General features: G+C 47.9%; 15 protein-coding genes across 15 annotated transcripts; 7 read left to right on the forward strand and 8 right to left on the reverse strand.

Annotated features, from left to right (window-relative positions):
* Window positions 1-164: 164 nt before the first annotated feature.
* Bathy03g00620 (predicted protein) lies at window positions 165-587 on the reverse strand (the record flags this gene model as incomplete). The annotated part of the gene is made up of 1 exon (XM_007513960.1): window positions 165-587. One exon carries the CDS (start codon window positions 585-587, stop codon window positions 165-167), a length of 423 nt encoding a protein of 140 aa, XP_007514022.1.
* A 909-nt stretch (window positions 588-1,496) lies between these two features.
* Bathy03g00630 (predicted protein) lies at window positions 1,497-1,901 on the forward strand (the record flags this gene model as incomplete). The annotated part of the gene is made up of 1 exon (XM_007513988.1): window positions 1,497-1,901. The coding sequence occupies one exon, from the start codon at window positions 1,497-1,499 to the stop codon at window positions 1,899-1,901; it is 405 nt and encodes a 134-aa protein (XP_007514050.1).
* Window positions 1,902-2,113: 212 nt separating this feature from the next.
* Window positions 2,114-3,541, reverse strand: Bathy03g00640 (predicted protein; the record flags this gene model as incomplete). The annotated part of the gene is made up of 1 exon (XM_007514110.1): window positions 2,114-3,541. One exon carries the CDS (start codon window positions 3,539-3,541, stop codon window positions 2,114-2,116), a length of 1,428 nt encoding a protein of 475 aa, XP_007514172.1.
* A 54-nt stretch (window positions 3,542-3,595) lies between these two features.
* On the forward strand, window positions 3,596-4,672 carry Bathy03g00650 (unknown protein; the record flags this gene model as incomplete). Its single annotated transcript, XM_007514139.1, has 1 exon — window positions 3,596-4,672. The coding sequence occupies one exon, from the start codon at window positions 3,596-3,598 to the stop codon at window positions 4,670-4,672; it is 1,077 nt and encodes a 358-aa protein (XP_007514201.1).
* Window positions 4,673-4,790: 118 nt separating this feature from the next.
* On the forward strand, window positions 4,791-5,657 carry Bathy03g00660 (adenylate kinase; the record flags this gene model as incomplete). The annotated part of the gene is made up of 2 exons (XM_007513991.1): window positions 4,791-4,925; window positions 4,956-5,657. 2 exons carry the CDS (start codon window positions 4,791-4,793, stop codon window positions 5,655-5,657), a joined length of 837 nt encoding a protein of 278 aa, XP_007514053.1.
* Window positions 5,658-5,857: 200 nt separating this feature from the next.
* Bathy03g00670 (predicted protein) lies at window positions 5,858-7,795 on the reverse strand (the record flags this gene model as incomplete). Its single annotated transcript, XM_007514005.1, has 1 exon — window positions 5,858-7,795. One exon carries the CDS (start codon window positions 7,793-7,795, stop codon window positions 5,858-5,860), a length of 1,938 nt encoding a protein of 645 aa, XP_007514067.1.
* A 296-nt stretch (window positions 7,796-8,091) lies between these two features.
* Bathy03g00680 (predicted protein) lies at window positions 8,092-9,636 on the reverse strand (the record flags this gene model as incomplete). The annotated part of the gene is made up of 1 exon (XM_007514306.1): window positions 8,092-9,636. The coding sequence occupies one exon, from the start codon at window positions 9,634-9,636 to the stop codon at window positions 8,092-8,094; it is 1,545 nt and encodes a 514-aa protein (XP_007514368.1).
* Window positions 9,637-9,930: 294 nt separating this feature from the next.
* On the forward strand, window positions 9,931-10,773 carry Bathy03g00690 (unknown protein; the record flags this gene model as incomplete). Its single annotated transcript, XM_007514205.1, has 1 exon — window positions 9,931-10,773. The coding sequence occupies one exon, from the start codon at window positions 9,931-9,933 to the stop codon at window positions 10,771-10,773; it is 843 nt and encodes a 280-aa protein (XP_007514267.1).
* Window positions 10,774-10,917: 144 nt separating this feature from the next.
* Window positions 10,918-11,325, reverse strand: Bathy03g00700 (predicted protein; the record flags this gene model as incomplete). The annotated part of the gene is made up of 1 exon (XM_007514105.1): window positions 10,918-11,325. One exon carries the CDS (start codon window positions 11,323-11,325, stop codon window positions 10,918-10,920), a length of 408 nt encoding a protein of 135 aa, XP_007514167.1.
* Window positions 11,326-11,596: 271 nt separating this feature from the next.
* On the reverse strand, window positions 11,597-14,170 carry Bathy03g00710 (predicted protein; the record flags this gene model as incomplete). Its single annotated transcript, XM_007514373.1, has 1 exon — window positions 11,597-14,170. The coding sequence occupies one exon, from the start codon at window positions 14,168-14,170 to the stop codon at window positions 11,597-11,599; it is 2,574 nt and encodes an 857-aa protein (XP_007514435.1).
* Window positions 14,171-14,543: 373 nt separating this feature from the next.
* On the forward strand, window positions 14,544-17,525 carry Bathy03g00720 (sodium/calcium exchanger protein; the record flags this gene model as incomplete). The annotated part of the gene is made up of 1 exon (XM_007514081.1): window positions 14,544-17,525. The coding sequence occupies one exon, from the start codon at window positions 14,544-14,546 to the stop codon at window positions 17,523-17,525; it is 2,982 nt and encodes a 993-aa protein (XP_007514143.1).
* Window positions 17,526-18,338: 813 nt separating this feature from the next.
* Bathy03g00730 (predicted protein) lies at window positions 18,339-18,662 on the reverse strand (the record flags this gene model as incomplete). The annotated part of the gene is made up of 1 exon (XM_007514337.1): window positions 18,339-18,662. One exon carries the CDS (start codon window positions 18,660-18,662, stop codon window positions 18,339-18,341), a length of 324 nt encoding a protein of 107 aa, XP_007514399.1.
* A 155-nt stretch (window positions 18,663-18,817) lies between these two features.
* Bathy03g00740 (intron-binding protein aquarius) lies at window positions 18,818-23,539 on the forward strand (the record flags this gene model as incomplete). The annotated part of the gene is made up of 1 exon (XM_007514296.1): window positions 18,818-23,539. The coding sequence occupies one exon, from the start codon at window positions 18,818-18,820 to the stop codon at window positions 23,537-23,539; it is 4,722 nt and encodes a 1,573-aa protein (XP_007514358.1).
* A 97-nt stretch (window positions 23,540-23,636) lies between these two features.
* Window positions 23,637-24,335, reverse strand: Bathy03g00750 (predicted protein; the record flags this gene model as incomplete). Its single annotated transcript, XM_007513895.1, has 1 exon — window positions 23,637-24,335. The coding sequence occupies one exon, from the start codon at window positions 24,333-24,335 to the stop codon at window positions 23,637-23,639; it is 699 nt and encodes a 232-aa protein (XP_007513957.1).
* A 521-nt stretch (window positions 24,336-24,856) lies between these two features.
* Bathy03g00760 (predicted protein) lies at window positions 24,857-25,513 on the forward strand (the record flags this gene model as incomplete). The annotated part of the gene is made up of 1 exon (XM_007514383.1): window positions 24,857-25,513. One exon carries the CDS (start codon window positions 24,857-24,859, stop codon window positions 25,511-25,513), a length of 657 nt encoding a protein of 218 aa, XP_007514445.1.
* Window positions 25,514-25,649: the final 136 nt, after the last annotated feature.

The following is a 25,649-nucleotide window of genomic DNA, read 5'->3' on the forward strand; positions in this document are numbered from 1 at the left end:
TTTTGTATAAATATATAGCAAAACAAACTCTTGATAACTACTAGGCTAAACTCTTTAGAAATAATAGGTGTGACTTTGAATGATAATAAGAGCGAGCGAGCGAACGCTCTCAACTCCGTGAAAAACGAAATGCACCCGCGCGCACCAAAACACCAACATCAACATCAGACGGGTAACCGTTGCCCCTTCTTCACTATTTTCTTCACGAACTGATTCACCCCGGGAAACCGCAACATCGTCCCCAACACTGGCACGCGTTGCAAGAACAAAAGGACGGTTGGAAAAAATCCAGCGAACAACGCGAAGAACCCGTAACACTCTATAATCATCCCAACTACCGCCCATTTCATCAACACTAACAGTAATCCGAGTATGAAACAAAACGCGCCTCTCTGATTTCGAGGTTTGATGAAAAATTTCATCGTCGCTCTCGGGCCGATCGTCGTGGTCACTCCAGAGAGGAACATGAGGTTGCCCATGGCTAATAAAGCTCGGTCGAAGAAGAGAAAGACGCCAAGGGTGGTAAAACCGCATCCGAATGCAATCAGTCCGATGCCAATTTCTATTATTATTACGAGTATTATCATTAATGAGAGATATAATATGTGTTGTCAGCGTAATAATGGTGAGACAGAATGGTGAGACGGGGAGCGAGAAGAGGATGATGATAAATCTCTCTTCTTTTAGCCGTTTATAATGTTTTGTGTGAGATGAGTCAAAAACGTCCCCTAATACGAAGTACGCTTGTTCTCGCTTTTGAAAGAGGAAAAGAAGAAGAAGAAGAATGTAAAGAAAAAGAATCTAAAAAGAAGATAAACGCACTTCGTCTGTCGTCCATCATTTTTGTCGTCGCTCTCGTTTACGTCGTCGTTTACGTCGTCGTAAACTCTCTTTTAGAAGATATAATTGAGAAGAATTTTGCCTACTCTTTCTTGTGTTTGACTTCTCTCAAAAAAAAAGAGAGGCAACCTTTCTGTCTGTGCTCGAATAAAAAAAAGGGGAAAACACCAACAACCTTTTTTGGGATTCAACAACAAAAAACAAATTATTCTCCACAATACAAAAGCAAAAAAGAAGACAAGAAAAAAAGAAAATGAACGACGCGGCAGCGGCAACGTTTGACGCGGTTTCCGACGGCGTTTCCGACGTGAAAGATACGGTCGGGAAATACGTGCAGTTTAACGCGAACAAGACGAATTTTTTCATCAAATTGAGAAAGAATTTAGACGTGAGGTTTCCAGGTCATTATTCATCATTTGTTTTGTGTGTATATGTTTCTGTTGTTGTTGTTCTTTATTAATACTTTTTGTTGTGTGCACTTGTTGTGCGCGCACGATTGATCATCGCTGACGCTCTTTCTCTCTCTTTCCACTCTTCCACTCTCTCGTGAACAACAAACATTGATACAAAAAATAACAGCCATCGCACCGATTCCAAACTTGCGCTTTCAAGTCGGCACCGATTTGTCCTTGGTCTCGCACGACGACAGCCGATTTATGGACTTGACGGTGGAATACACGCCGAATTTACAGTGGTCGTGTAAAGAAACCTGGTTCGATGGGGAGATTCAATTCGACACGAAGAATAAGCACGTGAAGTATGCGAAAGATTTCGATTTGGGCGGCGCTATCGTCAAAGTTTCCGGTAACTACGACTACGTGAACAACGCGCCGTTCGTCGGGTTTCAAGTCGTCACGCAACAAGGCATCTCTACGCCGGCCAATTGCAACGGGTTCTCGTTGGCCAAGAGAGTTAAGAAGGAAATGGGGCCGTTTCAAGCCGAATGCGATGTTCAAGGGACGTTGACGTTAGGAGAAACAAAGTTGAAAAAGTCTGGAGGGATGGAAATGGGACCGACGAAGATTGAGATTAATCGCGTGGAGATGGTTGTTTCATGTTAAGAAATGGTGAGGCGATAATGCGCACTTCTACTTGGATAATAATAATAACAACGAGATCACCACTTACTGTACGGTATCTCGGCCATTTCGTATTTAATATATGTAGTAAGAAAATAATTACTGTAGTACTTGTTTTGTTTTGTTACCGGTATCTAATTTTCGCGTTGTTTACGAATTAACCACATCTCAACACACGCGCATCATCAAAATAATTAGAAATCGACAAAGTCCGAACTAAAGATATCTTTGACGATTTGTTTGCTTCCGTTGGGCACCTTCTTCGGGAACTTGATCGAATACGTCACGACTAAATCACCAAACTTCCCCGAACTTCCAAACCTCGGCATCCCTTCCCCTTTATAGGTCTGCACAAAGCCAGGCGTGGTCACCTCCTCGTTCTTCAACACAATCTTCCTACCGTCGTAATGCGTGATTTCCGTCTCAAAACCGTTCAATGCCATCACCAACGTAATCTCTTTATCCATGTACAAATTATTATCACTCGCGCCTCGTCTCCATTTCATCTCTTTATCGTATTGCGCTTTCACAATCATCTTCAAATCCCCAGGCTCGCCATCGATTAACACGTCGCCTTCCTCGAAGAATAAGATTTCCTTCCCATCTTCCATACCCGGTTCGATTTCGCACATCAACGTGGACTTTTCTCTCGCTAATTTCACGTTCGGACACTCCTCGCACTCGTTTTGCGCGTACTGCTGAAACATCCCCGGACCGACTTGTCGAGTCACCATCTTCTGTCGACAATTACACTTCCTCGTCCCTTTCGCTGGTTTCAGAACGTCTTTATCTCTTATCACTTTAATCGTGTTCCCTAAATACAAATCTTTCAAAGAAACGTACAAATCCATCTGCACCGGTTCGCCTTTCGGCGTCTCCGGTTCTTGATTCATGCCGCCGAACCCGCCGAACCCGCCGAATCCTCCACCGAAGAATTGGCTGAAGATATCCCCGGGGTGCCCACCACCACCTCCTCCGCCTCCTTGCTGATGTTGCTTCAACCCTTCCTCTCCGTGTCGATCGTAAATCTGTCTCTTCTCTTCATCCGTTAAAACTTCGTACGCGTTCGAGAGCTCCTCAAATTTACTCTTCGCTTTGTCATCCCCTGGGTTTTTATCCGGGTGATACTTCAACGCCAGTTTCCGGTACGCCCGTTTAATTTGCGACTCCGGAGCGCCTCGCGCGACGCCGAGGATGGAGTAGTAATCTTTCGCGTGTGCGAATTCCGCCACGAAAGACACGCTCAATAACAACAGCGTCGTCAAGAGCAAAACGAAGAGAGATGATGATTTTTTTCTTCCGATCAATTTTTTGCTCCTGCATCTGCGCGGCATCATCTTTTCCTTCGTTGTATTTTTAGTAGTATCATTACCAAACGTCGTCATCGTTCTCGTACTACAACAAAGAGAGCGTCGATCGATCGATCTCTCGTCTGCTTCTAAACTGCTGCTCAAACCCAAAAAGTGTGCGAGTGTTTGTGTGCAGTTCAATACTCTGTGATATAAATACGAGTTGCGAAAAAGTCTCTTCTGACGTCTGTTTCTGCATGTCTGAAATGACTTGTCATTTGCCAATAGAAATTCTGATGAAAAACAACACTTTTGAGCAGAAAATTTCTTCATTAACTTTCTCTTGGTGTTGTTGTTGTTGTTGTTGTCGTTCTTGATGAAACGACGATGATTACGACGACGACGACGAGATTAGCTCATCTCGAAACTGGTTCTGCCGCTGCTTCTTCGTCTCTCTCCAGAAGAAGAAGAAGACAAAGAGCGGCGACAAGAGTTGAGGCGAGATGCAAAAGTTGTTTCGTGGCTCCGAGTACGGTTGCTCCTTTAAGAAGACAACAAAGACGATGTGATTATGGAAGGACAAAAAGGAAGACGTTGCGACCACCGGCTGCGTTTATATTCTGGTCGCAGGAAGATGAGTTGAGGAAACGGTTCAAGCAAATCGCGACGGTCGTCGCGGACGAGCTCGCGATTGCGTACAGCGGGAACAAAAACGTGAAGAGCATTCGGAAAGGAATACTACTCGTCGCGGAGTATCCTTTATTTTCGGTCGGTGTTTTGGTGGCTGGAATGTCGGTCGCGGCGGCTATGGCGAGCGCGGTTGCGGTGCCAATCGCGTTAGCCGCGGTCGGGACGTTACTTCCGCTGATTATGTTTGCGTCGTTTGGGGCTATATTCGCCGCGACCGCGGCTGCGATGGTGGCGTTGACCGTGCTCGGGCCTTTGTTGCTGAGCTTTTCATTCTTCGGTGGCATGAGTTTTGTCGCCGTGGCGGCGAAGGCGGCAATAATCGTGCCTTCGATTATAATTGGGTCGACAATTTGGGCGATTGGGAGTTTCGGCTTAAAACGGAGTGCCGTAGGCGGCGCCGCCGGTACCGCGGACGAGGAAGCGAAATTTGAGAACATAAACGCAGTAGGCTCTCAAGACGACGACGACGTAAACGACGACGACGAGAGCACGAACGAGTTTGCGCGAACTATACTGGACAGGTTTGATCGCCAACTCTTAGGCGACGTCGAATTATGGGATTCTGAGGAAGTTTCCGCGTGGTTAAAAAGCGAATCGCTCGACGAAGCGGCTTCGATCGCGAAAAGCGCAAAAATCACCGGACGCCAGATACTGAAATATAAAGACGTTCGAGAGTTGGAATCTATCTTTCAAATAAATTCTCCGAAAGACCAGAAGAAGTTCGAGAACGCGTTTAAAAGGTTGCAAAGACTCGCGAACGTGAAGTTAGATTAACGATTGTAGATTTTAGATTTTATTAGACTTCGTTTTAGACTCATCAGAGAGCAGCTTGATAAACATAAAAATTTCTTCACGAAACACCACAAAAACAGCACAAAAAAATAAGAAAAAAATGTCTGCCGAAGCGCTCGAATCGATTTCCACCGACGACCTCATGAAAGAGGTCCAGCGCAGAATCGACTGCGCGAAGAAACCAGAGAAACGAGTCATTCTCATCGGTAATATTCTTTGTTTTTGCTTCTTCTTTGTCTTTCCTCACCGCCTTTCGCGATAAAAGATGACGATGATGATGATTCCATTTTATCTCATCATACGAAGACTAATCATATCTCTTATACGTGCAATAATAATAAACACAGGTCCACCTGGGTGTGGGAAAGGCACGCAAGCGCCGAAAATCAAATCCGAGCACTGCTTGTGCCACTTAGCGACCGGGGACATGCTCAGAGCAGCGGTTGCCGCGAAAACGCCGAACGGATTAGCCGCGAAAAAAGCGATGGAATCGGGCGGTTTGGTGTCGGACGAAATCGTGGTCGGTATTATTTCCGAAGCGGTGAAAAAACCCGAATGCAAAACCGGGTTTATTTTAGATGGGTTCCCGAGAACAGTCGTCCAGGCGGAGAAGTTGGACGAGATGTTGAAGAAACAAGGGACGAAAATCGATACGGTTTTGGACTTTAACATCCCGGATGAGGTTTTAGTCGAACGCGTGGAAGGTCGATGGATTCACGCGGCGAGCGGGAGATCGTATCACACGAAGTTTGCACCGCCAAAGGTACCAGGAAAGGATGACATTACCGGAGAGGATTTGATGAAAAGAAAAGATGATAACGCGGAGACGTTGAAAAGTCGATTGGATGCGTTCCACAAACAAACGCAGCCAGTGATTGATTATTACTCCAAGTTGAAGAAAGTTACGACGGTTGTCGCGAACAAACCGGCTTCAGACGTCGAAAAGCAAATCAGGAACGCTTTGTAAATATATAATAATAAATAGTAGAGTGCTGTGTGGTACTGCTGGTAGTAAGAAGGGAGAGTTGTTATTTAATTCATATTACGTGCAGAGTAAACAAGAGCGAGTGGTTTTGTAGTAATGTCACACTATCCGTGTCTTTGATTATTGCGTGAGCGTAAAAATAGTATCACATTAAAAGAACGCGAACTCTCTATCATAAATAATCAAAACTCGTCGTCCTCGTAGTCCTCGTCATCGCTTCCACTTCCGTTCGAAAACAACAGCTCGTCGCCGGCCCAGACAAAAGAATCGGTTTCGTACAAGTCACCATTCTCGTCAGTTCGCGTAATTGTATCGCCCGCACCCGTGCTTGATTCGCCTTTCAACAAGGACGATAAACGCTTGAGAATCGGACGAATCGTTGCGTCTAATCCGACAAGACTCGCCGGAGACAAATCTGTCATACCAATAGCCTCCTCCGCTCTCTCTTGAGCGCAAAGATTTCTCAACTCGGAAGCTCTCGCGATGTTATCGATTTCTTCTTCCATTTGTGCCCACGACATCCACGATTTCGCATTCGTCGGATTGGCTTTCACCGAACATTTGAACAACTCTCTCGCTAACGGAATGTTCCCTACCTTGCGCTCTAAAATCGCCCATGCTTGTAAACCAACCGCAGCGTCTTTCGATTCCGGACGAATCCAAACGCCTCGCTGAAACAACTCCCTCGCTTTTTCGATGTTCCCAGCTCTGAACTCGGCGACCCCCCACGCTTGCCAATTTTGTTGGTGCGAAGGATCGAGTTTCGTCCCGGCGGCAAAGTATTGCCTCGCCACGCGAATATTTCCATCGTTCGCTTCTAATCTTGCTAACGCTTGCAACAAACTTGGGTCCGCGGGGTTTAATCTCACCCCTCTTTGAATCAACTCTCTCGCTCTTTGAATGTTTCCGATGCTCGCTTCGAATCGACCCCACGCCAACCAACAGTACTTGCTCTTCGGACATACCTCCAAACCTTTCTTGAAGCATTGTCTCGCGCGTTCGTTCTCCCCGCACTCGGCTTCTAACAAACCCCAGCACTGCCAAATCGCGGCTGACTTCGCCCCTTTTTCCGTGTTCGCCCCGTCTCTGAAATGTTTCCTCGCCTCGTCGTATCTCCCTCTCTCCATCGCCATGAGACCCAACGAGTGATACAAATGCGCCGAAGCATCACTTTTCGGCACTTTCATCACTCCCTTTAAGAACAAATCCCTCGCTCTTTGATAGTTACCTTCCTCTCGTTCTAACTCGCCCCATCCGTGCCAAGCGGCTGCATGCTTCGGATTCGCAATCACCGCCGCGTCGAAGTACTTCCTCGCCTGCTGCACGTTCCCCGCTTTCTTCTCCAACGTCGCAAACGCCTGCCATAAGTACGCGTTCTCCGATCCCGTCGCTCTCGTTCCATTCTCGTACACCTCTCTCGCTTTGTTGTAGTCTTTTTGTTGCACGTAAATTTTACCGATTCCGACGTACGCTCTCCCGTCCGCAGGGTCGTACACCATCGCCCTCTTAAAAGTCTCGATCGCCGCATCTCTCAGTTTTCTCCGTTCCTTCCGCGTTCGCGCGTACAACGATTGATTCCGAATCCGTTTCGCTTCTTCGATGAGTAAGTCTTGGTTGATTTTCAATGGTTTTTCTTTTCCGATTTGCGAGTTATACACGCCGCCTTCTTGCATAAACGACGAGATAGAATTCGTTGTTGAAGACGTCGACGCGCTTCCAGTGTTCTCTGGATCCGAGGAGTACTCTCTCCCGCCGCTCGCCGTCGTCGAATCTCGACTGCCACCGATTAGGATATCCTCTTCATCGTTCGAAGAATCCACCACCTTTGAAAACTGGGCGCGGATGTTCACCATCTCCTGGGAGTCGTTCTCGTCCGAAGAACCAGGAGACATGGAAATGGCTCGAGATACGATAAGTGCATCTCCACCACGAGAGCGACGTCCAGTCGTGCTCGCCACGACTTCGTTGCTTCGCACGCGGCGTTGTTCCATCATCGTAACCACACACATCTTCTGCGCTCGTCGTTGTCGATGATGTCGGCTCTTTAGACTCAGTGCTGTGTTGGGTGCTGTGGCCGTCCCTCTCCTCGGCTGAGCCACGAGCGAAGGCCAAGACGCCATTATTCAATGCAACGACGACAGAGACGACGATGTGTGTGGTGCCAGGGTGAAGCCATTCCTTCAAAGAGATTTGAGAGATTTTTTGTTCGTGGAAGAGGAGAAACGAAGAGGAGAATTGGTTTTGGTCTCTGAATTAGGGTTCAGAATTTTTTTTGAAGAGAGAAAAAGAGAGAAAAAGAGAGAGGCTTCGTGAAAGTCGCTCTACTTACTGCCGATCACGCGAAGATGTACCTAAAACTCAGACATCGCTCTACGTATTACAACTATGGTCTACTACTACTACTACTACTACTACTTTAATTCTCCTTCTTTTTATCGTCGCTCTTCTTCCCGTCGTCGTCGGTGTTGACTTTAGTGGTGTTGTTCGTAACGGCGTCCTTTCCCCGATGCGGCATAACGATTGGCGTTTGAATGCGCCGTCCACCGACTGTTCTTGGCTCGCTGGTTCGTAAACCTGCCGAAGCGCGGCCTTTTGCGGATGGTCTTCTCCTTTGACCGCCGTAAATGTCGCTGAGCACGGACGCGCCGACGAAGGACGGCCCGACGTTTGGCAAAACGTCTTCCTCCTCTTCGTCTCCATCTTCGTCTTCTTCGTCACCGGAGGAGGATTCGCCTTCTCCATTATCATCGTCGTCGTCCGAGGATGATGACGGGAATGTTCTATACTCTTCTTTCTTCTCTTCTACATTCGTCGTCGGATGAGTACTTTCGACACCATTATTAGTATTCTCCTTTCCGTCGTCGGTCTTATCGCTCTTCTTCTTCTCACTCTTACTTTTCTTCTTACTCTTCTTCTTCCCCCCTTTTCTTCTCTTACTCTTTCGTTTACCTCTGTTTTGCATAAATTCAACGAAAGCACCCCAAAGAGATAACGCCAACCACATCCCGATCACTGGCGTCAACTCTGCGCACCTGTGAATAGTTCCGCTCACGCGTTCCATCAACGCGTTTTCGTTCACTTTACCATCCGCGGTGCCGCTCGTAATCGCCTCCATCGCCCTTTGCAATTTTACGAAATACGCCGACTTCACCGGATCGTTCCCCGTCTTATCCGGATGATACTTCACGCTCAAATCTCGAAATCGTTTACGAATTTGCGCCGCCGTCGCGCTTTGCGAAACGCCTAAAACTTGAAACGGATTTTCGCCGCTATCGTCCACGAATCCCAAAATACCCTGGAACCACTCGTACTTCCTCCAATATCCGTTGTATTCTTTTCTATTCCTTCTCCTCACAAATCTATCGAACGATTTCGAATCAAACATCGCCCATAAAAAGGTCCCGGCAATGGGCACGCACATCGCAAACGCCGTCAACCACGCCGCGAACGCGCCGACTCTCGCCAGCCTCCTCCCTACGACCGGCTGCAAATAAAACGTCATAATCTCCTGCATCACCGGCACGGCTTGAAACAATAACAGACCTAAGAATAACTCCTGCACGCCTTCGTTTCTCCACACGAAATACATCACCAAACACATAAACGCTGGAATCGGCCACATTTTCGGAAACGCGAAGCACCGAAAAATAGGAAACACTCCGGTGGTGACTAACAAGAACCACGTCAATCGTTTCGAGCCGGATTGCACCAATAAGTACGCCACGAAACTGGCCACAAAAAAATGCCACAGCATTCGTCTCATGGGGAATTTCGCCTTTCGCAGAGCCTCCGGGTGCACTTTGCCCATTTTGACGAGCTTCGGGAGCATTATTTTCCCTTGCACGAGCTGAAATCCCGAGTGTAACGACGAGGACAACATCACGTACCCGATGTTCGATAACGCGCCTTCGATGTTGTCGCCTTTGATCATCGCCAAGAGCATTATCACTCGGAACCACATGATGAGATAATTATTCTATTCTTATATTCTTATATTCTTCTTATCTTCTGGTATTCTCTTATTATCTCACTGTTATTCTTGTTCTTGTTCTGCGTTCTGTTTGTTGTGTTCCTTCTTAAAAAATGTAACAAACCGAACGGAAGAATGAAGTGACGAAAAACACAAACCAATTGAACACGAACGGTTTTTTTTAGAAAAGAACGAAAAAAAAGTCAATTGGTCAAAGTTTTGACCTCCTCTTTGCTGCTCCGCTTTATTTATTATTAAGCTGTTGTTCTCAAAGTCATCATCGAGATGACGACGACGACTGATGGTGATGGTGATGATGGGAAGAAGACTTCGTTGGAATCGCACTTCCATCTCTCGAAATCTCGCGTCAACGACGCGGTGTCAACGCTGGAAAAAACGATACTCGAAACCGCGAAAAAACGAGAGCGAGAACTCTCAGAGAAGAAAACGTTGATCGATCGATTGTACGAGCGGTTGGAATTGACCAGAGAGATGGTCGCGGAAGGTGAAAAGCAATTGACGGAGTCGGAGATGAAGTTGCAAAAAGCGAAAGAGGAAAACGAGATGTTAAGGAAAGTGGTCGAAGAGTGCACGAGGAAAGAGTCAACGTGGAAACGGAAAGGAGAGTGGCACAAGAGGAAAGCGCGAGAGGCGAGGGAAAGAGTGCGCGAGTGTTGGGTAAATATGGATAAAGTCGCGCTCGTGTGCGATGAGATGGTCAAGGGGAGCGATGTTGAAGAGGTTGGGGCGTTTGATTTAGTTGACGACAACGAAGAGTACGATTACGGCGAGCGCCAAAAATTGCGAAAGGACGACGACGAAGTAAACGCGGAGGAGGAGGAGAAACAGAACGAATACGTAACGAAACCATCCAACAACACATCCTCCTCTCGAATTCAAACGTTGGTTCAAGCACTCTCTAAATCCGTTCGTAACCTCGAATCTGCGGTTCAAAAAGAGCGGAGTTACCGAAAAATGGCCGACGCCGAAGTTGAGAAGGCTCGCAAGTGTATCATGAACGAAGTGGAGGGCGAAAACGCCGATTTGAAAATCGCCGCCGCGCGGCTGACGAAAGCGTTATCGCTGTTAAAACACAGCGGCGATAGTTGTTCGAGCACTATTGTTTGATGATATGATATGTGTGTACGCAACAAACACGCAGTGAGTGAGGGCATGGGAGATGATGTCACCGACCATCTCTTGCAGATCGAGCGCGACGACGGTATAAAAATAGATACGACGAGCGTGTTTCATTATTATTTCCACAATTTTTTACTCAACAATCACCTCTCTAACGACATCGTCTTCGCCAACGACAGTCGGTGCACTCACCACGCTACTTTTCTTCACCGGCGCCGCCGCCACTCGCACCGATGCCGCGACTGCTTCCTCGGGACTATCGTACGCGGTAAAATCCACCTCCACCGCACCTTCGTTGTACGTTTTGCTGGCAATAATCCCAGATATCGCCGCAAACACCGCGACGAGAACTAATCCCCACTTCCCGACCACGTCTCCTACTGACTCGAACATTTCGTCGTCCCAAAAATCTTTCTCTTGCATGACTTTAGGGACGGTTATTTTGGAACTATCGATCGGTGTCGCGCTGTTTTCGATTTCTTTTTGTTTTGAATCTTTCGTTTGGATTTCCCGAGCCGTCCAGGATTGTTTCTTCGCCATGAGAGGTTGTCCTCTTCCTCTGTTCGTCTGTTTTCTAACAGAAGAAGAAGAAGAAGAAGAAGAAGAAGAAGACGTGGAGGCCATCGTCGCTTGCGCACCGCGAGTGGTGTGTGTGGTGGCAAACATTTTGTGCGTATTTATGTATCCGTGTGTCTGTGCGCGCGAGTCTGTGACGTTTCACTTCCATTTTTTATCCAAAAGCTTGCAGATTTCCAAAATATTCGTAAAAAACGTTTAAAACAACAAGTAATCTAAAGTAAAACGCATCCTATTACGATCGTACTCGAAACATGCCTCCGCTCGCGTTTTGAAACAAATTTCCACCACCACCACCTTTCGGTTTTGACGCCGCGTTCTTCTTTCCTTTCTTGGTCTTCGAGGCGTACTTCGTCCGTTTTTTTTTACCCTTACCTCCAGCGGCAGACGCCGCTCTCGGTCGTTTGTACTCGAGATCTTCGAAGAATACCAAGTCTTCGTGTCTCGCTTTATTCGCTTCGCTGCCTCCTTGGTGACGCATTAAACGACGGCGACAGTTATCGCACGTGCCTCCGCATGCGTTATGTGTGAACGACGTTTCACCGAGGTACGACAACAAAGCGACTCGTCGACACGTCTGCCGGTCTTCCATGTAGTCTTTGACTTTTTGCAACAAAGGCAGCGCTTTTTCCAATCGAGCGGCCTTACTTTGCCCACCTTTACTTTTTTGCGGCATTTTGAGTAATCTTTCAACGCGTCCCAGGTCTTGGTGAGAGTATAAAGACACACCTCGCGCCTTCAACCCGTCTCGTCCGGCCCGACCGATTTCTTGGTACAAACCTTCCAACGTTTTCGGCGGCGAATGGTGAACAACCCATCGAACGTTCGCTTTATCGATGCCCATCCCAAATGCGATCGTGGCGACGCACACGCTCACTTTACCTTTCGTCCAATCGTCTTGCGCTTCCCGACGGGCTTTTTCCGTCATTCCAGCGTGGTAGGGTACCGCAGAAGGGGCGGTTTCCGGGTTCTTTCTCTTTTCGCTGTTCAACGCTTGGGCGACTTTCACGCAGTCGTCTCTCGAGAGGCAATAGACGATGCCGTTATCGTTTTTACCGAACGTTCGCGCGATCCACTTGGCAAACTTATCGTCGTCGGCTAAATCACCCTTTGCTTTGACTTCGAATTCGATGTTTGCTCGGTTGAACGAAGTGACAAACTTCTTGGCAGTTTTCGTAATTTTTAAAATCTTCAACACGTCGTCTCTGGCTTTGTCCGTCGCGGTGGCAGTTAACCCGGTTAACGGGACACTCGGAAAGAGTTTCTTCAACTCGCTCAGTTTTTTGTAATCCGGACGAAAATCGTGACCCCAAGAGGAAACGCAGTGCGCTTCGTCCACCACAAATCTCGCCAGTTTGCCTTTCTCGAATAAGCTCTGAAACGCGTTGCGCAAGGACGGCGACGCTTGGAATTTCTCCGGCGTCACGTAGAGTAACTTAATCGTCGGGTTTTCTTTGTAAAGCTCTCGCAAAACGCTCTTCGTCTCGCCTTCTCCCGCGGAACCCAGCAGTGCGACGGATGGGATGTCAAACTCGTAGACGAGCTTCTTCACTTGGTCTTGTACTAAACTCACGAGAGGTGAAAAGACAATCGTCACGCCTTCGCTACATACCGCCGGCAGCGCGTAACACAGAGTTTTCCCGCCGCCAGTGGGCATCAACACGAACACATCCTCGTTTGCCACACACGCTTCGCAAATTTCTCTTTGGTTTGGTCGAAAGCTCTCGTTGCCAAATATGTAGTAGTTTGCCGCGTCGAGCATGTCCGTATCCTTGTTCGAGGTTCGAACGCTAGCCATGGCGTTCATGTTGTTGTTTGCGAATGTCGTCGTTCTCGCGATTATTCTATTCGTCGTTTGCATCCTTGGTCTGGCGAATGTCGGAACATCGTCGACGTCATCTATAGTTTCTACGTCTTCTATTACTGCTGCTACCGCTACCGATCGCTTTATCTTCTTCTTCGCCGGTTGGTGTCGTTCTTCTTCTTCTTCTTCTTCTTCTTCTTCTTTTGCGTTCGTATTGTGCGTGGGTGCCAGCTTTCGCGTTTCCCTTTGCCCGCCGTTCGCGATGGTCGCCAACATCTCCCCTCTGACAAACTGTCCGTTCCCTACACCAACCATCGGCGGCGCAGTCGCTCTCCCTCTCCCATTTTCTCTCGTCCACGCCATCGACCCTCCTAAATTATTCGCGCTGTTGATGTTCTCCATCGCCATCATCGCTTTCGCGTTTTCTATGCGCTCTCGCTCTTCGCGTTCGCGTCGTTCGTCGTTGTTCGATTTCATAAAATGTTGACTCTTCTTCTGTCTCTTTCTTCTCAGCGTTTCTGGAGATTCAATGTCCGACCCAGACGAGACTTCTTCATGCGGTACCGGCTCTCTTCTCATCGTGTCCTTTTTATCGTTAGTAGTCTCGTCTTCAATCTCCTCGTCGCTGGTCAAAGCGATATCCTCTTCTTCTTCTTCTTTTTGCCGCTGTTTTTGCTGCTGCGACGTTTGCACGCGAAGCGACTTTCGGCGTCGATTCTCTCTGACGTCGTCCGGGGAGTCGTCGTCCTCGTCCGAGTTGTCTAAAACAATCACCTCATCGTCGTCCTCGTTGTTCTCTTTGTCGTTGATGATGATGATTTTGGACGATTTCGTTTTTTCCAACAACAACATTGATTTCGTTTTCGTTTTCTTAAACATCTCCAAGACGTTGCCATCTTTTTTTTTGCCCCGTGAAATTGTTGTTACCGCGTTGCCACCATCGCCTCCGCGCGTTCTCTTCGACGATCCAGTTCCCAATCCTACTCCTACTCCTCCTCTTCTCATGATGATGATGATGACATATATAATGGGTGCACGAGAGAGAATGATGATTTTCTTTTCTTCGTCCAAAAACAAGAGAAAAGTTTTTTTGAATGTTTTTTCCTCATCAACAGCTCAAATTTGCTCAAAAGTGCTCAAATTTCTTCTCAAAAGCGCTCTTCTTTCTCACAAAAAACAAAAAAACAAGAGAGAGAGGCAACAACATCATCATCAAAATCCATCATCTTTGCTGCTGTTTGTGCGATCCACTTTTCAATTTTTTCATCTTAATCTTCAGAGAATAATCTCTTCACACGACGCATCACACGGGCGAAGAGAGATATATACACTACCACGCACACATCACACACACTTTACGCGTTTTAACTGCGTGAAAATGAAGAAGTCCCCGTTTTCAAAGTCGTTTTCATCATCGGGTGGTGGTTTTGGTGTTTTTGTGCCTCCTCTTCTTCTTCTTCTCTTTCTTTCTCTTCTTGTTTTGGGGGGTGATGGAGGAGGATTTTCACCAATAAAAGTGGCAGCAGCGGCAACAAAAACATCCTCGTCGTCGTCTTCATCGTCTGCTTTCGGCGGTGGTTTTGATGGCAAGAGCAGTCGTTTTGAAGGAAGAGGAAGAAGAAGATCGAGGTTTTTACTCCAAGAAGAAGATCAAGAGCAAGCGGAGGAGGTTGAGAAAAAGTTGAGAAATTTAATACCCGTGGAAGGCACCACCGAAACCGAGGAGGAAGACGCAGGAGGAGAAGTGGCGGCGGCAACGGCGACGACAAACACCAAACACTCGTTGTTACACTCGGAAGTAGTTCGTGCGCACACGCCAACCGCGCAAACGAAAGACGAAACCGTCGTCGAGGAGGTGATTGCAAAGCAATCGGAGGATAATACGGACGCGGAAGCGTCGGAAGCTATCGTCGCGGCGGACGTGAGCGAAGAGGCGCCGGCGACGAAGGAAGAGGTGACCTCGGACGATGAAAGTGCGGAGGATATCGCGGAAGAGGAGAAGGAAAAAGCGGACTCGGAGTACGCATCGGAGAACGCGGAAGAATTGGCGGTGGAAACAGCTGCGGCGAACGCGATTGCGGACGCGGTGATTGCCGAGTCCGACGAAGAGAACGCGGCGGAGAAGGACGGGGAAACTGTGGACGAGAAAATTACGAAATCTGCGGCGAAGAAAGCGGCTAAGTTTTTCGCCAACGTGAAAACCCGAGCGAAAGAGCGGTTCGAGAAGAGAGCGCAGGAGGAGTTGGCGTTTTATGCCGATTACGAGGATTACGAGGACGATTACGGAGCGGCGCCGGACGCGCTCACCGGGGACGGGTTTGATTCGCCGGCTGATTTAGTCGCCTCGGGTGAAGAGACCATCGAGGAGGCGAAAGAGGATATCAAAGATATTGAAGCTGAAAAAGCGGCGATTGCGCAGGAGAAAGGGATGCAGATGGCGTTGGAGGAGATTCAAGCGACTGATTTAGCGGAACCGACCGCGGACGTGGCGGATCCAATCACCGGGATTTCCCCGCAAGGCGAGCAATTGGAAGAGCAAATGGCAACCGCGAATGGTGAACCGAAACCAGTCGCAAACACGCCAATGTATAGTTTGGAATCTGGCTACGACGTTCGCTCGGCGTTACGAGGCGCCCGGTCGAAAGCGAAGAAGTGCGAACCGAAGAAGCGCCTAACGAGAGAGGCGCAGTGCAAACACGTCAGGAACACGCGCGCGTGCGGCGGAAACCTGTATCCGTACTTAAAATTTGCGTATTGCACGAACGCGGGTATTGTTATTCCGACCGTCATTTATGCGTTTGGTTTGGGTGTTTCCTTGTATGCACTCGCGCTCGTGGCGGACGCGTTCTTTTGTCCCGCGCTTGAAACAGTGGCGACGATTTTGAAAATTTCGCCCGAAGTCGCCGGCGCTACGTTGTTAGCACTCGGAAACGGTGCCCCTGATGTTTTCGCGCAAGTCGCCGCGGTCACTTCTGGTACCATGCCAGACGTCGATATGGCGGTTTCTACCGCGTTAGGTTCCGGTTTGTTCATCACGACGGTCATCTTAGGGGTTGTCATTTTGATGGACAGGACGAAAAACGCTTCGGACGGATCGTTAACCGGCGTCCTCGTTTCTGCCGCACCGTATAACAGAGACGTATACGCGTACTTAATTGGTATTTTAACTGTCTTTGCGATTATGATTAAAGGTGTGATTGCGTTGTGGCACACCACGTTACTCGCCTCGGCGTACGCCGCGTACATCGTCTTGGCGGTGTTCAAAGACGAGGGCATTGACGACGACGACGACGACGAAGATTCCGCGCCCGTCTTCACTTTGGATGGCGACGAGGAGAACAGTAACAAAAAGAAGAAATCGCGAACGCGCGAAGTGCCGCTGTTCGATTTGGCTTCGCAAAAAGGCGGACCGGACGACAACAAAGGCGCAGATTTACCGCGAAGAAAGAAACCGAAAATGTTACGATTAGGCCCCGCGGATGGTTTACTCGAAGGAGCGTTCGCCTGGGCCATGTCCGAAGCGCAATGGGACGACATGACGCCGTCGCAAAAAGCGTTGGCGCCAATTACCACACCAATCTTTCTCGTCATGTCCTTGACGATGCCAGTCATTCGTGAAGGTCGATTAGGCAAAGGGTACACCACGGCGTTGGCGTTCTTCGCCCCTTTGTTCTTCCTCGCCGCGCCTGGGTCTGCGACTGCCATGTTCCGCGATAACTTCCCAGGTTCTCCGTACTTTTGGATCTTGTGCATCTCTGCAGGTTGCTCTGTCGTGACTGGCATCAAGTTGCAGTTGGAAAAAGAAGGCCCGAAAGCAGCCTCGGAACCGATTGCGATGCTGGCCTTTATCAACTCCATCGTCTGGATGCACTTAGCCGCGGAACACTTGGTTTTGATCATCGACGCGTTGGCGAAAATTGCGGGCATTTCGGAAGAATTTTTAGGTGCCACCGTCTTGGCCTGGGCCAACTGCGTCGGCGATTTAGTTTCCAACATGGCTGTTGCCAAAGCCGGCCAAGCGGCCATGGCGGTCACCGCGTGCTTCGCCGGACCGGTGTTCAACTTACTCGTCGGTTTAGCCGCCAGTTTAGTCTACGTCAACATCGTCCTCGGCGACGTCCAAGTCCAAGTCGGCAACTCCGTCCTAGTCTTATTAGTCGGTTCCATCGCCAGTTTACTCTTGGTCTTGAGCTTAACCGTTCGCAAATCGGATTACGAGTACGCGTTGCACGCCAAACTCGGATGGAGCTTGATTGGTTTCTACGTTCTCTTTTCGGTGTTCTTTTGTTTAGTAGAGTTGGGTAAGGTTTTCGGATCGAGAGAAGTCATTCCCGGTGGGACGATTACCGCTGGCCGGTAGCGCATTTTACGCGTTGTGTTGTTGTTACTATATTATATTTGTGTGCACATATAAAAACTTCTTCTCGCCGCGCTCGTACCGCCGTGTTCTCCGTTTTTCTTCTGTTCTCTGTTCTTGTGTGAACCAACACACACACGAGACGACGTCACAAGATTTCGTATTAGGTGATTCTCTCTCTCTCTTTCTGAGAAGAAGAAGAAGAAGAATGTCTTTCATTTGGGAAGCCTCTCCACTTTGGCGAACGATCGTCCGATCCACTCGGGACTCGCGTCCACTTTTTTTCACCTTCATCGCGAGCACGTTCGGCGCGAGTACTTTGCTCTGGTACGGCACGCAGAAGTTCACCAATCCTCAATTGGATGCACACGCGGTGGCAAAACTACGAGCGAAAAGCGGGTTAGACGCGCGCGTCGTCTCGGACGTCAACAAACAACGACTGGGCGTTTTATTAAAAGAAGTCTCGCAAAGAGACGGAGCGAGTTTAGAGAAACAAGAGAAGAGGTGGAGAGACGCGTTAGATGGGAGGACCACGGGGGATAAAGACGGAACGACAAAGAGACACTTCGGGTGGAAGTGAGAAGAAGAATTACTCATAAGTCAACACATCATATCCGCGCGCGCACGAGAAAGAGAGAGAGGTTTGTGTTGTACTCTAAATAGAATAGGTTTTAAATTATTAGTGTATTACTTTGCTGCTATTTTGCTACGCATCCTACTCATCTACTGCTACTTATTCTTCGCATTGACTCTCGATTGATGTCGATTGAGATGACGCGAGCGTTGTTGTTATCTGTACTAAACTCATCTCTCGAATCAAAAGGATTTACTCTTCTTCCCGAGCAAAACTTCTTTCGCCTCGTTCACTTTCGTGCTCACGAACGGGCTCCCTCCCGCGTCTGGATGGTTCGCCATCATCACTTTCCTGTGCGCTTCCATCACTTTATTCTTCGCGGCGGATTCTCGTATCCCTAAAATCAACGCCGCTTCTCGTCGACTCATCTGGTCGTCGAATCCACCTTTGTAAAATTGCTTCAATTTTGGTGGTGCGAGCATCCAGGCTTCGCCGGCGAGGATGAGTTGTCGAGCGGTTAACGCGGTCGCCGCGAAGCCTATGCCGAGGACCGCCGCGGATGACATTTAGTATTTGCTTTTTCAGTTCTTCTTTGTCTTCTTCTTCTTAGTTCTGTGTTATTATACAAGCGTCGTATTAGGATACATATGTGAAGAACGAACGTTTTTTCTCTCTCGCTTTTTCCCTGTGAGAAATCGCCATAAAACAACGACTCAAAATAATGGCGGCAGCAAAGAAGAAGACGACTTTGAAGACGAAGACGGTAAAAGGGACCACCCCTTCTTCGTCCAAAAACGAAGAAAAGGAGGAGGAGGACTTGTCCAAACTGACCGTAAAACAGTTAAAGTCTTTACTGGAGAAGAAAAAGTTACCCACGGATGGGTTGAAGAAAGATTTAATCGCGCGATTGAAGAATGTGATTCGATCGTCGTCGTTAAAGGGAAACGAAGAAGAAGAAGAAGCCGCGAAAACGACGACGACGAAAGAGAAGACGACGAATAAAAGAGGGAAGAGTGAAGAAGCACCAACACATGTCGTCGTCGTTCGAGAAGAAGAAGAGGACGAAAAGAAGACGAAGAAACCGAGACTTTTGTCGTCGCCGCCAGAGAAGGAGAAGACGGGAGGAGGTGAAACAGGTGAAAAAACGAAGGAGGAAAAAAAGCCTATACCTATTCTTCCTCCTAATACTACTTCGGCGGATAAAAAAGCGGCGAAGAATGATTTAGATGACGTGCGGAAAACGTACGAGACGACCATGAAGAGAGGCGCGTGCGAGGACAAGGTGGTTGAAGAACTCATCGACGAAGGATTTCTGGAAAGGTCGGTGTGGCCGCAAATCCTCGCGTCGACGAGTAAAAGTGAACATCCAGACGAGAATACCGCGTTAGCGTTTGCGAAATGTATCGTGCATAAAGCGAGAAATATGAACGTGCCGGATGCGTTTGCGACTTTGAGTAATAGTAGTAGTGGTAGTGGTAGCGGTAGTGGCGACGGTGGTAATGAGGAAGGCGAAAACGCGTTGGCGTTGAAAATGCTCGTGGAAACGTTGACGAATGTCGCGTTCGAGAACGTCACAAAGAATAGTCCTGAAGTTGCTGTGGAAATGACCACGGTTGTTCGCTTCTTAAACGTGTTAATGAATGCGTTAGAGAACGATATGGCGCGTAAAAGCGCGTTGCCCTTAGTGTCTATTCAGATATGGAAAGCTCGGGAAGAAAAAAGGTTGGAGATGGAACTCAATTCCGCGCCAGTCGATGTGCAAAAGAAATGGCAAAAGTTGATGAAGAAGGAAGCGAAGCAAGAACCGACGAAGATGCAATCACGACGAAACTCGTGGCTGACCAATCTCACCACAGTGTTTTTGGATACATTACCGGTTGCGCGCGCGAGCGAGAATGCGATGGCATTTTGTGCGTATTACCTCGAATTCATCGTCGATTTGCTCTCGCAACTTCCCACGAGACGATTTGTGCGTGCGATTTTAGGCGACGCAAACATCTTCGTAAAGGCAAACCTGACAATAAACGAGATGAGAAGCGATGAGGAAGGAGCCGACGGAAACGTCAATTTGTTGAAGCAGCTTTTGGAAATGGCAAAAGATTTCTACGATTTTGAAGTCGACGACCATACGGGAGACGCATTGAGCGAAGAAGAGATGGAATCCAGACGTTCAAAAGTCACTCACGCGTTTCAACGCTTATTGTTCAAGCATTGGCCGGATGAGTTGAAAGAGCTCGCGTTGTCCTCCGCGAGAATGATTGAAACGCGCTCGAGTTTGACGAAACATTTGAAAAACTTGGAAAGCGACCAGTTGCGTAAACTGTGCTGCGATCAGTTAAAGTTAGCATCGAACGATGACTCCAACGATGTTGAGTTTATGCAGAAGGACCAGGACCAATTCTTAATCGATGTTATCTCGTTTCACTTTGAAAAACGTCGATCGAGAAGAGAAATGGTGAACAAATTACCGTTGTATCCAACCGAAGACATTTTATGGGACGAGTCTCTCGTTCCGTTCGACGACATCAAGAAAAAGGACGAAAACAACAACAAGAGCGCTAAGAACAGGATGAAATCGTTACCGTTAGCGTTGCCAAAGTTAAACTTACAATTTTTGACCTTTTCAGATTACCTCTTACGAAACTTCAACCTGTTTCGCTTGGAAGCGACGCACGAAATTCGAGACGACGTCTCCGACGCAGTGCGACGCATGCAACCTTCAAAAGACGGTAAAAGTTTTCGAGGCTGGGCGCGAATGGCCATGGCGATTGCAAAAGATGACCCGCGACAAGAGGCTATTGAATTTACATATATTGGTAATCCCAATGTTGGTGAAGAAAAACCGTCCAAGGTCCGAATCAAGATGCGCTTGAACTTCTCAGCCACTCGCGACGACGTTTTTAAAGAATGGGATGAGTTGAAACGATTCGATGTGGTGTTTCTTGTTCATGCAAAACAAGACGCGAAACATGGTGACGCGAAGAACGTCGAGTACATTCGAGGTGCGGAAATTATTGACATTCGCGACGAAGAAGGGGTCCCAGCCAACGAAGGTTTCCCGGAACAGCTGAAAGATGCGAAAGTTGTCAAAGCTCCGCCGCCACCGGATGCGATGGACGAAGGGCCAAAGAAACCGTCCGGCTACGATCGCGTGTTCACATTAGAAGTAGATTGCGCGCAGTACCAACGCGATCTGGAAACGTTCGATGGAGATGTCGCAAGAGTGCACGAGATGTACAAAAATTTCAACTGCGTCATTCGCAGAAGACCGAAAGAGAACAATTTTAAAGCCATTCTGGCGTGTATTCGCGATTGCTTGAACCAGGATATGAACGCGCCCGAATGGTTACAAGATGTGTTTTTAGGCTATGGCGATCCATCGTCTGCATCTCCAGATGCCTTGGAGCTAGAAGACTCGGAAAACAATAAAAAGCGAACGAAAATTGACTTCAAAGATACGTTTTTGGACGAAGCGCATTTGCGCGAATCCTTCCCGGGGAAGAAGATTGTTTTCGATTCAGCAACACCCGTCCCGCCGTTCAAAGTAACCTTTGGTATTGACGAAGAGGATGCGAGCAGTAACGTTGTCAACGTCGAGTCGTACGTTCCGCCAGATCCAGGTCCATACCCGGAAGATGTTAAGAATCAAAACATGGTTCGGTTTACGCCGACGCAAGTCGACGCTGTCAAATCTGGCGTTCGTGAAGGGTTGACCTTAATCGTCGGTCCTCCTGGTACCGGTAAGACTGATGTCGCGACTCAAATTTTGCACTGTTTGTACCATACGAACCCGAATCAAAGAGTCGTGCTCATCACTCACTCTAACGCGGCGTTGAACGATTTGTTTCAGAAGATTATGATTCGCGACGTTCCGGAACGGTATCTATTACGTCTCGGACGCGGTGAAGAAGATTTATCGACAGATAAAGACTTCTCCCGAACTGGTCGCGTTGATTACATGTTGCGCAGGCGCTTAGAGCTTTTGGAAATCGTCGAGAAACTTGCCATGAGTATCGATGAAACTTTGGCGAACGCCGCGGAGACGTGCGAAACGGCTGGCTTCTTTTGGAAATCAAAAGTCCTGGCCTTATGGGAGCGATTTTCCGTGCTCGTTCTAAATAACAAGGAAACGCCAGTTTCTCACGAGCGCATTCGAACACAATTTCCGTTTGCAAAGTTTTTCGCGGATGTTCCGAGAGGGTACGAGAACTTGTTTGGCGACCCTTCGGAGGCTAACCTTGAATATGCCATTCGCAAAGCGAAAGGATGCTTTCGTCATTTAGTTGAAATGTTCACTGAACTCGAAGAGTGTCGCTTCTTAGAGCTTTTGAAAATGCCGAAAGACCGATCGGAATATTTGCTCACGAAACAGGCAAAAATCGTAGCCATGACGTGCACCTACGCCGCGTTGAAACGCTCGGATTTTCTCGACGTAAACTTCAAATACGATACCGTCGTCTTCGAAGAGGCCGCGCAAATCCTTGAAATTGAAAGTTTCATTCCTATGGCGTTGCAAAGAGCGAAAGATATCGATGGTCACGCGCGATTGAAGCGAGTGGTGATGATTGGCGATCACAATCAATTACCGCCGGTGGTCAAGAACCAAACGTTTTCAAAGTTTTGTCACATGGATCAAAGCTGCTTCGCCCGTTTGGTGCGTTCCGGCGTTCCAAATATCGTTTTAGATGCACAGGGTAGAACGAGAAAACAAATCTCAAAACTATACAGTTGGAGATACAAGAAGCTGGACGATTTACCGCACGTTTCTACGGAAGAGCGGTTTCAGCTCGCCAACGCTGGCATGGCGAAAGTCGCTCAGTTTATCGACTGTTCTTCGTTCGCGCCGGAATCGTGCCCACAACCGCATTACTTCCAAAACGTCCAAGAAGCCGAGTATCTATGCTCTTTGTACCAGTGGATGCGCTTGTGCGGCTATCCAGCGCAATCGATATCGATTTTAACAACCTATCGAGGGCAAAAACATCTCTTGCGAGATGTCTTCAAAGCGCGATGCGACTCGCACCCGCTTTTTGGACCGCCAGCCTCAATTTCCACCGTTGATAAGTATCAAGGGCAACAAAACGATATCGTTTTATTATCGTTGGTGCGAACGAAACACGTCGGTCATCTCAGAGACGTGCGTCGTTTGGTCGTTTCCCTATCGCGCGCCCGATTAGGGGTGTACGTCTTTGGCGCGAAGAAAATTTTCGAAAACGTGGACGAGTTGAAGCCGGCTTTGAAAACTTTGATGAATGATACTAAATTAGATGTTATCAAAGGTGAAGTGTACGGTCACATCTCGCGAAAAGTCGAGGATGCGGTATCGAACGATGTAAAAAAATCCTTCAAAGATAGCGACGAGTTCGCCACGTTCATTGATTCCTGCGCCCTGGAGTATAAAAAAGCGGCTCTAGAACATCTTAAAAACCAACAACAACAATAGACGTTATAAATATTAATACTAGTAAAAATACATTCTACTTCTTCTTCTATCCGTGCAATTTCCTAATCTCTACGCTTTTCTTTGATCACACATCTACTCACAACATCCGGAACGTCTCCGCCGCGCGCTCGAACTTTTCCTTCGTCTCTTCCCATCTGTCCACCTTTGCGCTCATCTTCAAAACGAAGTAACTGCCGTCGTTGGCGTCTGGTACTGTGACCACCGTCATCGCTCTTCTCTCGATGGTATCAATCTCATCGCCCCTAGGTCCTATACATATCTTCTTTCCGCCACCAATCTCCGTGATTTCCGCTCGGCAAACTTCGCTAATCGATTGGAACACGTAATATGCCTTCCCGTCGCGTTCGATCCTTTTCGTCGTGTTTTCATTTTCATCTCCAACGTTCACAAACTTCATCACCCCGCTCCGATTATTTTCAACGCCTACGATCACATCTTGCGCAATCTTCCCCGCCGCCGCTTCTCGTTCCTCCTTCGTAAACTCCTGCTCGATATATTTCGCGTCTTTCTTATCCTCGGCGAGCGCGAACGCTTTTCGCACCGATTCGTCCGCGATTTCTAATCTCACCGACAGCGTATCTACCGTCTTGAATTGTCCGACGACGACTTTCGTCTCTGCTTTTTTCTTCTGTTTCTCTTCCACCGGACGGTCGATGGCGATCACCCAATCCTTGGGCACTTCAAATTGAAAGACGTTCGACGCTTTCCCCGTAAACAGTTTGTACTCAGAATCGTCGTCGTCAAAAGCAAACGCCAACAAAGAGTTCGATGACATTCCAGCATCACTCGATGGTGAGAAGAAAAAACTCCCCAAAACCAAAGAAAAGAAGACGCTCTCCCGTCGACTTAACTTCTTCAACTTCCTCTCCGATTTTGAGGACGAACAACGACAACAAAAACGAGGAACAGTCGCAGACAGAAGAGCGTGATGATGATGAGAAGAGTACATTATTTTTATCTGTCGTCTGTGTGTCGAGAAATTCGTTTGTCGATTTTTTTTCTGAAAAAATAATTTTGAGGCGAAAACTCGTACACTTTTGCGCAGGCGAGAAAACATCGTCACTTTTAGAGCACACGAAATAGAGAAGAGTGTAGAACACTTCTCTTCTTATTCAAAGAGAGAGAGAGAGAGAGAGAAAGAGGCATTCAGAAGAAGAAGAAGAAGAAGAGAGCGTTCTCGTTCTTTAAAGCTTCTTTCTTTATACGCACAGCTATCTATCGCGCGTGGTTTTGAGAAGAAGAAGAAATACTATTTAAAGAAGAAGAAGAAGAATTGGAAGAAGAAGAATCATCAAAATGGCAGATTTAGAATTCGATTTCGAGGACAACCTGGAGCAGACGGATTTGAAAACGCAAACGCTCGCACCGACGTTAGCACCGTCGGACCAGCTGGAACCGAGAGCGCAAAAGAATTACCGACAAACGGTGTGCAGACACTGGCTGAGGAATTTATGCATGAAAGGCGACAAGTGTGGGTTTTTACACCAGTTTGATAAAGAGCGAATGCCTACGTGCCGGTACTTTGCCAAGTACGGCGAGTGTAAAGAACCGGATTGTCCGTATAAACACTCCAACGACGACGTGAAAGAGTGCAACATGTATAAGCTTGGGTTTTGTATTCACGGACCGAACTGTAGGTATAAACATATTCGGTTGCCTGGACCGGCGCCGCCACCGAACGAAGCGTGTTTGATTGGGAGACCGGGACATATTCACGGCGTGTTGCCGTTCGCGGCGAGGCAAAGACAGAAACAAATACAAGAGGAGAAAGAGAGACAGTTGTTGATTGCGAGCGGGGAGCAGCCGAGGGAGGAGCCGGCGCAAGCGATCGCGGCGCCGTTGCCGCCCGGGCCTCCGCCGAAGAAGGCGAGGACGGTTGATGTAAACTTAGCGTTGCCCGAGGCGCAAAGAGTAGGCGCCGAACCGGAACAAGACTTTGATTTCGAAGCTTGATATATATAGAAGAGCTTTCTTTGTTAGAGGTATAGCTGCTAAAAGAATAGAGTAATTTTCATCAAATCACACGAGCGTATCACGCGATATAAACTAAAACGAAGCACTTATTGTTATTCTTATTATTATTCTTATT

This window comes from Bathycoccus prasinos, assembly GCF_002220235.1.
Source record: "Bathycoccus prasinos genomic : Chromosome_3".
NCBI lineage: Eukaryota > Viridiplantae > Chlorophyta > Mamiellophyceae > Mamiellales > Bathycoccaceae > Bathycoccus > Bathycoccus prasinos.